We start from the raw sequence: 12,632 nt of genomic DNA on the forward strand, positions 1-12,632 counted from the left end.
ACCCTCCTTACTTCTGTGGTCAGGCCTGGTCTTGTCTCCAAACTGGCCTACTCTATTCTGTGGCCAGGCCACTCAGCCACCAAGGCTTCTCTTCCTAATTTGGCTGGCCGCCACCTGTAGAAACACTCCATGTCAGTCCCTGGGTCCTCAAAGTCCAAGCTCAGCTCCAAACTTCCCGGGATGACATTCCAGCCTCCTCAGAATCCTGGCCTCTGCTGCTCCCCGCTCCCATCCTTCCATGGGTCCACTCTTTACAGGGAATGACAGTTCCCTCTTCCATATCGCTCTTCAATTCCCAGGGCTAACTCACCTCCTCCCTGAAGCCCTCCCGGACTTTGCCTTGCGGGAGGGAGCCGCCCTCACCCCGGTTCTGAGTCCCTATTACAGCACTCAGCTGGCGGTAACTCCACTCTGAGAGCCTGGTACTCCCCCTGCCAGGAAGCTTGAGGAGCTGTGGCGTAATTCAGCTCTGTACACCCTGTACCAAGCGCTAGCTGGTCTATAGGGGGCGCCAGTAAATCTTCCTGGAATTGAGCTCCGAGCTCTGCTCCCAAGCCCTGATGAAGCTCCAGTTCTGTGACCAGTCCAGTCACAACCCTGGGCCCAACCTTCCCGTTGCCCCCCTCACCCGCTCTGAGCGTCCCTGCCAGTTCCCTGAGCAGAGCTGGCCCCAGGCCGGCCACACAGTAGCTGTTTGAAAGGGCTGACCCAAATAGGAACAAATGACCCTCCCTGGGGGCCGGCGGCACGGTTTGCAGAGCGCGGAATTCCGGCGGCCCGCCGGCCTGCAGTTCCCAATTATCATATTAGAGATAAGGACCTGCAGGTCCCAAGGCCCCGATGCGCTCTGCTTTCCGGAGGCCAAGAAGCCCTGGCTCTCTGGTTGCCGCCTGGACCCGTTCCCGGTCTCGGTTCCAGGGTAAGTCGCTCAAAAAGAGCCTCACTTTCTCTTATGTGTAAAGCGAAGACTTCTTTTGAAAATGCCAGTGCTAGCACTTGCCCCTGCCTGCGAAGCCCCAAGCGACGGAAAGAGAAGACTCGGCGCAAAACGCGGGCTTTATTAAGCACATGTCGCTGCAAGCGATGGCCCCCAGCGACACCGCGGAGGAAAGGGTTCTGGTGAGAAGTCAGGACTTCTTCGAATTGCAACTTGCAGACGATGAGGGTATCCCATCGCCGGGGGCGGGGTCACAGGGCCACTTCCGGCGGCTAAGAGCTGATAAAACTTCAAAACTTCCGACGAGGACAAACCCCTCCGTGCTCTTCGTACACACCGGAAGGAAATCGGGCTTTGGGTCAGATCACCTCCTTCGAAAAGGAAAGGACTGATCCTTTTTCTTGCATAAAGCCTGCGGAAAAGACTTCCGCCCACACCCAAGATGGCCGCCGGCGGCGCCGGGAAAGGGGGGGGTTTCGGGCTGTGGGACGGGTCATTGGGAGGGGGCGGAGCCTCCTCTCCCCAAGTTCCGATCCCACCAGGACTGGATGACGCGCGTCCAACTGGGGCTCTGTCGCATCTGCGTGGCTGTGCCTGCGCTCTTCGGGCGAGGAAGCCCCTTCGGGTGGGAAGAGAGGGTTAAATGAGTTAGCCTGTCGTGGCAGCCCAAGTCGGAGCCCTCCACCTCTGGAATCCCACCGCTGAGATGCCCGGGGCCCTAAACCATAGCTCCCCGCATGCCCTGTACGAGTGGCCTCCTCACCACTTACGGGAGCTCCAAGGGTCGCTTGGGCCCTCAGAAATGGGACTGGTTAGATCCCAGACGCACCCTGCCAGGGGCGCTGGGGGAGAACGCTTAAGACCTTGCGAGTATCAGAGCCCGAGACCTAGCCTCGAAGCCCGAACGGCAATTCAAGCACTAAGTAATTCTGAACCGGAGACCAAAGAACCCGGATATCTGAAAGGGGCCGATCGCGAGCACAAATACCAGCATGCCTCGCGCCCCGAGCATCCCGGAAACTCTGGCGCTTTGGCCTTCTGACCCTGGGTCCGGACTACAGATACCGGCAGGCACTAGGACGCAGGAAGAGTGGCCCGGGGCGGGGTGGGGTGGGGTGGGGTGCCCCGAACTACAGATCCCGACATGCTTTGGGGCCAGCGCTCACCTTGAAGGAGCCCTGGAACTCGTCGCTCATCCTCCGGAGCTCGCGGCCATAACGCAGTGCCGCACAGAGGTTGGGGGGCGCTGACCGCGAGCGCCCCCGGAAAGGGCTAAGCTCTTCTTCCTCCATCCCCTCATCTTCCTCGGTCCCCGCGGGGTACGAGCTGTGGCGACTCCGCGTCTCCACAGCCCCAGCGCCTGCACAGGGAACGGAGGCGGCATGAGTCCCCACTCCTCTGTGCCTCCAGCTTTGCCAAAGCCCTCGGCACCAGCTCCCCGCCCGCTGATGTCCCTGGGTGCCCAGTAGCTTGGCAGGTGCCTCAATGTACCTCCGAGACCCAGTTCAGTTCCTTCATACGTAAAGTGAGAGAAGCTCGTGGGGCTTTTGTGAAGATTCGCATTAACTTCTCATTAATCCCATAAATCTTAATTGAGCCCCAATAATGGGCCAGGCCCTTAGTGTATTAAATGACCTCTGCTGCTGTCCGTGCCATAAAATAAGGGCATAAGTCATAAAATACGGGCATAAGTCGCATAGCTATCAGCGCAAGGCCACGGGGCCTCAGGGCAGTCCTTGGAGGAAATCAATCACTTGGATGAGATCTCCTGCCTTAGGCAGGGCTGAACTCCAGCTCTGCAAGTGACCTGCTGGGACCCATTTGTTTCACTGTTGTGGCCTAGGGAGGCCTTGGGCCCTGGAGAGCAAGGACCTGTCAGCAGCATGTCTGTACCTCCCAAAACACCTGCTTTGAAGAGTCTGGAAGGGTCTGTTGACTTTTTTTTAAGGTAATGATTATGGAGCACTTACTATGTGCCAGCCCTGGGAATTCCCTCATGCTCCCAACCAGCCTAAGAAGGGAGTCCTAACACGACCTCCATTTTACAGACGAGAAGACAGAGGCTTAGAGAGTGGAGACTTGTCCACAGTCGCACAGTATGATGTTCTCAGGTTGGAAGTCTCTAGACTTCCGGAGCCCAGTGATCAATAAATGAGCTACACCTCTTCCCTTATCAGACCACCCTTGAGCTCTGAGCCAGTGTGCTTACCCGTGTAGGGGTGGACCTGTCCCTGACTACCAGTGGCAGTGGAAAGGTCACATAAAACAACGTGAAAGTGCTCTGGAAACTGGAAGTACACGACAAGTTGTCTTTCATGGTCACCTCTCCTGTGTTCTTAGTCTGTCTGACCTGTGTACTGTGTGCCGTTCCTCCGCTCCCATCAACACCCACCCCCAAATCTAGACCAACAAAGACCTAGAACCAGTCCCAGGAGCAAAAACCCAGAGCTACCTAGTACCGTGAAAGCCAGCAGGGAAGTGGTGCAGGGGAAGGTTCTCAGGGCCCCCAGCAAGGCCCATCTGTTAGGAAAGGCATTGAGGAAGTAAGATTTAGGCTCAGAAGCCATGGCAAAACGGTGTCTCAGCCTCTCCCAGAGGACCTTATGCAAAGCCCTGTGGGTCACTTTCAGGGGCCATAGGGCCTCCAAGGGGCCCAGTTCCAGAGACGGGACTAAGAAAGCTAAGAAGGGAAGAGGGTACTGGATCCAGAAAGGCCTAGGCTAAGAGGGTGGTCCGAGCTCCTGGCTGTTCTGAGCTTTACGGAAGTCCAGGCCCGAGGTCGGGCAGGAACACCGCGAGGCCTCTGAGGAGTGAGGTGGAAGTGGGGAACAGGAAGCTAAATCAGAAATCAGGACTAGGGATACAGGCTGGAAGAGTCAGGAACAGAAACACCCTTGACAAGGACACGCCCACCCACTGAGCCCTTATCCAGTTCTGTGGGGTGTGGGGGCGGGGCAGAGGCAGGGCCCCCCCTCAACCAGTTTAATTTCCTGCTTTGTGATTTTAGCCCCCACTCCTTTATTTTAAGATTCTATTTATTTATTTGAGAGAGAAAGAGGAAGAGAGTGCATGCTCTTGGGCAGGGGGTGGGGCATGCTGAGTAGGAGCCCCACTGCGGGGCCATCCAGATGCTCCACCTTGGGCCCTTCCTACTGGGGCCTCAGTGTCTTCCTCTATGAAATGGGGGCAGGGGTGGCTCAGTCAGTTGGGCGTCTGCCTTCAGCTCTAGCCCTGCATGGGGCTCCCTGCTCAGTGTGGAGTCTGCCTCTTCCTCTCCATCTGCCTCTTTCCCAGCTCACGCTCTAATAAAATAAAATCTTAAAAAAGGGGGGGGGGCACCTGGGTGGCTCACACGGTTAGGGGGTTAAATGTCTGCCTTTGGCTCAGGTCATGATCCCAGGCTCCCTCTTCCTCTGCCCCTCCCCCCACTCATGCTCTTTCTCCAATAAATAAATCTTAAAGAATAAAAAAATAAAATAAATAAATGGGGGCAGTCCCCGTCTCCCAGGACCACCCCAATAACAGATGAGACAAGGAGAGAACCAGGTTCTGACCCCTTTTACACCCTGAAACCTCCCAGCTTCCCAGTGAGGCAAAGTCCCAACCCCCACCCCCCTACTCATGCTACAGAGGAAGAAGTGGAGGCACCTAGAGGTTAGGAAGTTGCCAGAGGTCCTGCGGCGGGCACACCCTCCTGGCCACTTAAGGGCTCAAGGAACGTCAGCTATTCTCCTTCACTAGCTTTTAAGAAAGCGCACAACCCCTACACTTGACAGACGCCAGGTCCGAGAAAGTCAGAAAGCAATTGACTTGTGGGTGGCCACTTGGTCTGGATGCCATGCCCCCCGCCGGGAAATCAGAAGAGCACTGGCCATGTCAGTCAGGCTCACAGTTCTTCACCTGAATCAATTCATTACGTCCCCACTACACCCTGAGAGGAAGGTTCCTCACTGTCCCCATTTTACGGAGAAGACTAAGGCCCAGAGAGGTTAAGTCACTTCCCTGATGTCACCCAGCTTGTAGGTGGCAGAGCTGGGATCCAAACCTAACCAGTCTGGCTCCAGGGCCTGTGTTCTTAATGGTCATGCCCCAAGTTCCCAACATCCGCCTCACAGGCCACCTTGGGGGTGCCACTCAGGGAAGGCATCTCTGGGCCCTCCGTGAGTGTCAGCCCGACCAGGAACCTATCCTCTGGGGCAAGCTGTTTCCGCCAAAGCGGTGGATTTCGTGATGCCAAGCCAGCTACCATCAGAATGACAACCATACGTGTAAACTGAGCTTTTAAAAGTGTCCTTCTTTGTACTGGAAAAAAAAACCTGAGGAATTTTCTGTGAACTCCCTGGGGCAGTGGACATGCTCACTCTGAACCATCTCACTCTCCAATCAGCTCTCACCTGGCACATTCCCACATCCCGGGGCTAGACCGAAGGGGCCTCTCCCTACTCTGGGGAAGTGAGGTGGGAGGGAGAGGGAGCAGCTCCTGCCTGGGCGAGAGCTAGGGTGGGTGCTCAGGCTTGCCCACACACACCACCCTTTCAGGTTGCCTGAGGCTGGGGTGTGGGGAGAGGGAGGGACCTCCGGTGGGAGGGGCCCCAAGCTCCAGCAAAAATTTAAATTCTTTACCAGTGGGGCCTCTGGGTAAGTGGGTGGCAGCAGAACACATCTAAGTTGACGCTTCAAGAGCATCCTTACACACTTGATCAAAATGCTGATGTTCCAGGCAGCCGGAGGCAGTGAAGCTTGGTCATCGGGCAACTCGGGGTTTGAATCCTGCTCTCCTGCCTGCAGGGGCTCACCCACTGCTTGCCTCCCACCCCCAGCAGGCAGCCAGGCTGGTGGCCCAAGCTGAGCATGTGCGTGGGGCCCATTAGGTTCCAGCACCTGCAGGAAGCCCAGGCTCCTTGTCTACCCTAAAGCCATCTGGGGTACAGAAATCCCTTACTGGCCTGCAAAGAACACACCCGATCTTGCTCGGAGCTGCTGAATCAGAAAAACTCTATAGCAGAAGCTGGCAAATGTTTTCGGTAAAGGGCCAGAGAGGAAATGTTTTGGGCTACTGCACGCCACACGGTCTCTGTGACAACTACTCAGTTCTGTGGTCATTGCTTGAAAGAAGCCATGAACAATATATAATTGCGTTGTTGTATTCCACTAAAATGTTTATAATGTCAAAACCATTCTTAGCTCACAGGCTGACAAAAAAAAAAATAGGGATTTAGGGACGCCTGGGTGGCTCAGTCAGTTAAACCGCTGCCTTCGACTCAGGTCATGATCCCAGGGTCCTGGGATTGAGTTCCGCATCGGGCTCCTTGCTCAGCAGAGAGCCTGCTTCTCTCTCTTCCTCTGCCTGCCACCCTGCCTCTTCCCCTGCTTGTGCTCTCTCTCTGATAAATAAACAAATAAAATCTTAAAAAAAAAAAAAATAGGGATTTAGCCTGTGGCTGTGGTTTGCCAACCCTTGCCCTAAATCCAACTGTGTCTGTCCTCTGCCTGAAACCTTCAACGGCTCCCCATTGCCAAGGAAATAAAGTCCAAACTCCTTAGTGTGGCTTTCAAGGTCTTTACATTCTGGTTCTAACTTAACCTTTCTGTGTCCATTATCAGGAGGCATGGGCTGTCCATGTCTATGGCAGTCCTCAGCTCTGCTCAGGGTTTGGGCCAACAATTCACATTAACAACAAGAGCAACAGGGGCGCCTGGGCGGCTCAGTCAGTCGAGTGACTGCCTTCGGCTCAGGTCATGATCCCAGCATCCTGGGGTCAAGTCCCATATCAGGCTCCTTGCTCAGTGCAGAGCCTGCTTCTCTCCCTGCCTCTGGCTCTCCCTGCCTGAATGCTCTCTAACAAATAAATAAAAATTAACAACAACAACGGCAACAACTGTTGCAGTCTCGTAAGAACAGCAAAGGCTCCTCTGTGCCAGGCACTGTCTCTTTTTTCTTTTTTCTTTTTTTTTAAAAACAAAAATTTTTATTTATTTATTTGACAGAGGAAGGAGAGAGATTACAAGCAGAGAGGGGGAAGGAGCCTCCCAGCTAAGCAGAGAGCCGATGTGGGGCTGGAACCTAGGACCCCGGGATCAGGACCCGAGCCAAAGGCAGAGGCTTAACCCACTGAGCCACCCAGGCGCCCGCAGGCACTGTTTCTAAGCACTTTTCCTTTTTTTTTTGCGAAGCTTTTTCTTTTTCTTTTGAAGATTTTATTTATTTGAGAGAGAGACAGAGAGAGTGAGAGAGAACACGAGCAGGGTGACGGGTAGAGGGAGAAACAGACTCCCTCCTGACCAGGGAGCCCGGATGCGGAGGCTAGATCCTGGGGCTCCAGGGTCATGACCTGAGCAGAAAGCAGACACTTAACTGATTGAACCGCCCAGGTGCCCCAGCGCGTTTCCCATATTAACTGATCAGATCCCCCCCCATAAGAAGGGAAGACGAGTTTCTATTCTCACTTTACAGGTAAGAAAACTGAGGCAGACAGTTAACTCGCCCGCTCAAGTTCAGCCCCCTAAGGGAGGGTGAGGAGGTGTTTGAATCCTGTGGTCTGGCCTCCCTCCCCACCATCCACACACACTCCCCGCTGCTGTTCCTGTTCCCAGTGCACCTACCTGTCCAGGGCCCTGGGCTATGCGCTGGGGCTGTCACAGCACAAAAGGTGTCACAGTCTCTGCCCTGGGGACATGCACACATCCATTCCCACAGGGCCCAGGGGTCAGGGAATGTGCAGAGTGACAGGACAAGGCGGGCCTGGAGGGGGCAGGGGCTCTGTGGCTCCCAAAGAGCAATCCCCCCCTCCCCAACCTTGCTGATCTTTTCTGGGAAAATCATTTGCTTTTTAGGCACTGAAAACTAAGTCCAGGGGCGCCTGGGTGGCTCAGTGGGTTAAAGCCTCTGCCTTCGGCTCAGGTCATGATCTCAGCCAGGCATCGGTGTTGGCTCTCTGCTCAGCAGGGAGTCTGCTCCTCCCCTACCACCCTCCTCTGCCTGCCTCTCTGCCTACTTGTGATCTCTGTCAAATAAATAAATAAAATCTTTAAGGAAAAAGGAAAACTAAGTCCAGAGGTGGGTGGGGGGAGTGGGTACCTGGGCGAGGGAATGAGCCCTGTTATATGCAACTGGTGAGTCACTGACCTCCAACTCTGAAACTTATAATACAATCTATGTTAATGAATTGAATTTAAATTAAAAAAATAAAACTAAGTCAAAAGTTTAAGAACTCCCGTCAATGGCTACTTTCTCCCTTGCTGTCCTCCTCAGGGAAGGGTCTGGAGCTTGGGGAGGCGCCCCCGCCCTCAGGCTACACACTCACTGGTGCAGGAGCTTCCTCCAGTCCCAACCCGTTCACTCCCAGGACCCAAGTGGCCCTTCTGCTTTCCAGCCTCTCCCTCCTTCCCCGGGAGAGAAGCTTCAGGAACTCCATCCTAAGCCTCGCAGCTTCTACCTGGCTGGCTCCCTCCCCTAGAAGCCCACTCTAATGATGCCAGAACTCCCAGAGCCAGGCTATACCCCACACCGAGACCACTGCCTCTCTGTGCAGACACCCTCCAGCACCCCTCCGCAGCTGGGCTGAGTCAGGCACAGCTCTGGCTAAACTCTAACTCCCAGCTGGCCCCTTGGACCCCCAGGCTGAAGAAAAGCATAGCCATGCTGCCTCCACTGAAATTCATGGCCTGGGTGCCTGGGCGGCTCAGTCAGTTAAGCATCTCAGGTCATAATCCCAGGGTCCTGGGATCCAGCCGCACATCTGGCTCCCCGTTCAGCGGGAAGCCTGCTTCTCCATCTCCCACCCCCCCTGCTTGTGTTCCCTCTCTCGCTGTGTCTCTCTTTGTCTCTGACAAATAAATAAGAAAATAAATAAATAAATAAAACCTTAAAAAAAAAAAAAAAAAGCGTCTGCCTTCTGCTCAGGTCATGATCCCAAGGTCCTGGGATCTCTCGTACCACTCAGGCTCCTTGTTCAGCAGGGAGTCTTGCTTCTCCCTGTCCCTCTGCCCTTCCTGGCCACTCATGTTCTCTCTCTCACTCACTCTTTCTTGAATAAACAATCAAAATCTTTAGGGGGAAAAAAAAGTTTATAATTAGGGGCGCCTGGGTGGCTCAGTGGGTTAAGCCACTGCCTTCGGCTCAGGTCATGATCTCAGGGTCCTGGGATAGAGCCCCACATCGGGCTCCCTGCTCAGCGGGGAGCCTGCTTCCTCCTCTCTCTCTGCCTGCCTCTCTGCCTGCTTGTCATCTCTCTCTGTCAAAAAAAAAAAAAAAAATCTTAAAAAAAAAAAAGAAACTGGCGACTTGGCGCCCTTGACATTGCCCCGCCCACCCCGCATACTCTGCGCTTGGGGATGGATGGCCACTTCAAGACTGATCCGCTCTCGTCCCACCCTTTCCTGGAGAAACTGGCAGCACCCCCAAGAGAAACTTCTGCTGGGGCCCCTGAGTGACTCAGTTGTTAACCGTGTGCCTTCGAGGCTCAAGTCCTGATCCCAGGGTCCTGGGACAGAGCCCCGCATCAGGCCCCCAGCTGAGTGGGAGGCCTGCTTCTCCCTCTCCCACTCCCCCTGCTTGTATTCCTTCTCTCACATCTGTCAAATAAATAAAATCTTAAAAAAGGAGAGAGAGAGAGAAAGAGAAACTTCTTCTACTTCCTATCTACTCACAACCTCGCACTCCTGTCCACTGTCTCGCATTTAGCTGAGCCAGCCCTCCCCTGGTGCCAGACCCCAGTGTCCTACTCGAGGACATCTCTCTAGTTAGTGTCCCTTCTCTCCTACCTCATATGGTAGTTCCTTGGCTCCTGGATTACCCCTCTCAGCTTCTAGACAAGCTATTTTCTTTCCCCTTAAACAACAAAACAACAACAGCAACAAAAACACCACCCCCTCCTTGGGTCTTCGCTGCACCCCTTTCCTGGAGCACCGCTGTCCAAAGGGGGCTCCCCTGTCTCCACCTCTCTTCCCATTATCCTTCCCTTCTGAACTGACCTCAGCCTTCCCCCCATCTCCTCACCCAAACTGCAACGGCGTGTGTTGGCGACTCCAAAGGCCCTCTCCCAGATCTCCAGCCAGAAGCAATCCCCTGCTGCGTGGGCCCTGCCAGCTCCTGGTTTCCCTCCTATCCTGCTGCTAATTTCTTCCCTGCTGCCTCCCTCTGAAGGCCAAGGCCCCAGGCTCAGACCAGGCCCCCCACTGTCTACACTGGCTGCCTAGGCCTCAGAGAACACTACCTCTGGGACTGACAACTCCCAGGTGTATAAATCCCTCTTGGGCCTATCCAACCGGCTGCCCAGGATGCCCCCCTACCCTCACTTGGCCCACACCAGGCTCCTGATTTGGCTGTAGTTCCATCAGAGTCAAGGGCAGGGTCCTCCAGGTGCCCAGCCCAGATGCCTCGAGGCCCTCCCTGATTCCTCTCTCTACTGCACACCCCCACACCCAGTCTGTTGGCAAATCCTGCCAGTTTTACCTGCAAAATAAATGTGTACCACTTCCTCTGCCTCCAACAGGCACAAGTCATCATCCTCTCTCACTGGGACTCTCCCAGCAGCCTCCCCTGCAGCACCCCCACGGGGCTGCTTTTGCCCACTGCATACTAGTCCCAACACAGAGGCCCTGGTGAGGTTCTTGATTCCGTATCAGACAGCCCTGCCTCTGCTCCCGGTCCTCCCCCATGTTTTCACTCAAAGTGAAAGCCAATGTCCTGGCACAGGCCTTCCAGGCCCCGCCCACATGCTCCACCCACCATTCATCTTCCCTGAGGCATCTTGACCTCTCCCCCCCACCTCAGTGACCTAGACTGTGTCCTGCCTTCAGGGTGTTTGCATTGGCCCTTCCCTAGGCTGGGATATTTTTCCAGTCAGGATCTGTTTTTCCGGGGACAGGGGCAGGGCTCACCTCTCACCCCCTTCTAACCTTGCTTCCTACCACGCTGGGCTGACCCTGACCACCTCCGGCAGAGTCACTCCCCCAGCCTTCTGGTACTTGGGATCCAGAGAGAAAGTAGAGAATGCTTCTGGCACCGCCAGGACCGCACCGCACCGCAGGGCAGCATTTGTTTGTTTGTTGATGGCCTGTCTCTTCCCACTCAACTAGAACCTGGAGGCACCACAAAGAGCAAGGACTTTTATCTCTTTTGTTCACTAATGTACCCCCTGGCTGCTGGGGCAGCACGTGGCACAAGTGAAGCCCTGGATACTGAAGGTGAAGAGGAACCACGAGGCCTGGTGGAAAGCCGAGAGCAGCCAAGTGCAAAGATCTGGACGCTAAAGGAGTTAAAGAAAGTCTTTGGGGTTCAGTCTGACAAAGTGTGTGTGCGCGCGGGCTGGGGAGGAGGACTTCGTAAGCCTTCTTGTTCTTGAGCCTGTGGGTAGTGGTTTTTCTGGCTTCATGATGTTAAGGATAGGTGTTTTGTTTACAGAAGATCTCTATGGTTGTTCTAGGTGCCAAGACCGGGGGTGGGCACTGGGGAGGTGGACACTGGGGAGAAATGGCTGCCATTCCTCCAGTGGACACTGGATGGACATCCTTTCTTTCGGCTCAGCACTGGGTCCCCTCGCTGAGTGTGTCCAGACCCCTTCTCCTCCATCTATCTTTCTTGTTATGTAAAAGTAGTGTTGTCGTATTTTAGATTTTATTTACTTATTTGACAGAGACACAGGGAGAGTGGAAACACAAGCAGGGGGAGTGGGAGAGGGAAAAGCAGGCTTCCCGCTGAGCAGGGAGCCTGATGCAGGGCTCCATCTCAGGATCCTGGGATCGTGACCGGAGCCCAAGGCAGGACTGAGCCACCCAGGCGCCTCTGTCTCCAGGTGATTTCTGTGCTGGTCCTAGGCTAACAGCTACATTCTTTGAGCATTTACTATGCACTGGCACTATAATTAAGTGCTTCCTATATATTTTTGGTATCATCCCAACAGCCCTACAACGGTGGGATTAATTGCTCTGTTTGACAGAAGAGGAAACTGAGGAGCAGACAGGTTAGGCACTTACTCGAAGCCAGCCAGTTAGTGGGGATGCAGCTGGGATGTGGGGAGCTGCAGGGCAAGGTGGACAGGCAGGTGGTTGGGGGGTGAGTACCTACCTCCATGGTGGCTGCTGCTGGCCGGCTGCCCCTGCTGGTGACCAGCTTCCCCTAGGAGGCCTGGGGCCGTCTGCAGGTGCTTGCCAAGGCCTGGGGGTTGATCCCCTGTGGGGCTGGGGCCCAGGCCCCTATCTGCAGGGCTGGAGTCTTCCTGCTCACTGGGCTCAAACTCTGGGATCTGGAACATGCTCTGGGCTGTGGGGGCAAGATGGCAGGTAGTTAGGGCACAAGCTGGGGCAAATGGTGACTGGTGAAGGGAGGGGCAGATGACTGTAGTTCCCTCTCCCACCTTAGAACCCCACGTTCACCCTGCTTCCCAGGCCCAGATCTGTCCACTGAGCCTAGCCGGGCAGGTCGTTCAGCCTGTCCAAACAGGACCGAACTCTCCTCTTTTGGAGCCCTGGTGCTGTGAAGCAGTCCCAGTCCCCTACTCAGACCCAGGCCCAACCTGCCCTCGGTGGCGGCACACGAGTCTTACCCCAAGCCCGATCTCGAGGAGGCCCCTGACCCGGGCCTGCCGCCTCCCTCTAGTACCGAGGGAGCCCGGCCCTAGTTGCCCGGGCAACGGGAACTGTCACCGACCCGGCCCAATCAGCTCTTGAAATGTCACTAGGGCTGGCCAGGGGG

General features: G+C 55.1%; 1 protein-coding gene across 1 annotated transcript; it reads right to left on the bottom strand.

The window, feature by feature from the left end:
* Positions 1 to 1,038: 1,038 nt before the first annotated feature.
* BAD (BCL2 associated agonist of cell death) lies at positions 1,039 to 12,602 on the bottom strand. Its single transcript, XM_082748268.1, has 4 exons — positions 12,484 to 12,602; positions 12,006 to 12,200; positions 2,104 to 2,297; positions 1,039 to 1,556 (listed from the first exon to the last, which is right to left on the bottom strand). Exons 2-4 carry the CDS (start codon positions 12,190 to 12,192, stop codon positions 1,431 to 1,433), a joined length of 507 nt encoding a protein of 168 aa, XP_082604394.1. The 5' UTR covers positions 12,193 to 12,200; positions 12,484 to 12,602; the 3' UTR covers positions 1,039 to 1,430.
* Between the last annotated feature and the right edge of the window lie 30 nt (positions 12,603 to 12,632).

This window comes from Mustela nivalis, assembly GCF_964662115.1.
Source record: "Mustela nivalis genome assembly, chromosome: 9".
Taxonomy (NCBI): domain Eukaryota; kingdom Metazoa; phylum Chordata; class Mammalia; order Carnivora; family Mustelidae; genus Mustela; species Mustela nivalis.

What these genes read in the sequence shown, in the direction of transcription:
- BAD (XM_082748268.1), bottom strand. Translation starts at nt 12,192, where the DNA reads ATGTTCCAGATCCCAGAGTTTGAGCCCAGTGAGCAGGAAGACTCCAGC. An exon ending in CAGCAGCAGCCACCATGGAG is followed by an intron (nt 2,298 to 12,005) that starts GTAGGTACTCAC and finishes TTCCCTGTGCAG; the next exon opens with GCGCTGGGGCTGTGGAGACG. An exon ending in AGTTCCAGGGCTCCTTCAAG is followed by an intron (nt 1,557 to 2,103) that starts GTGAGCGCTGGC and finishes TCCCACCCGAAG; the next exon opens with GGGCTTCCTCGCCCGAAGAG.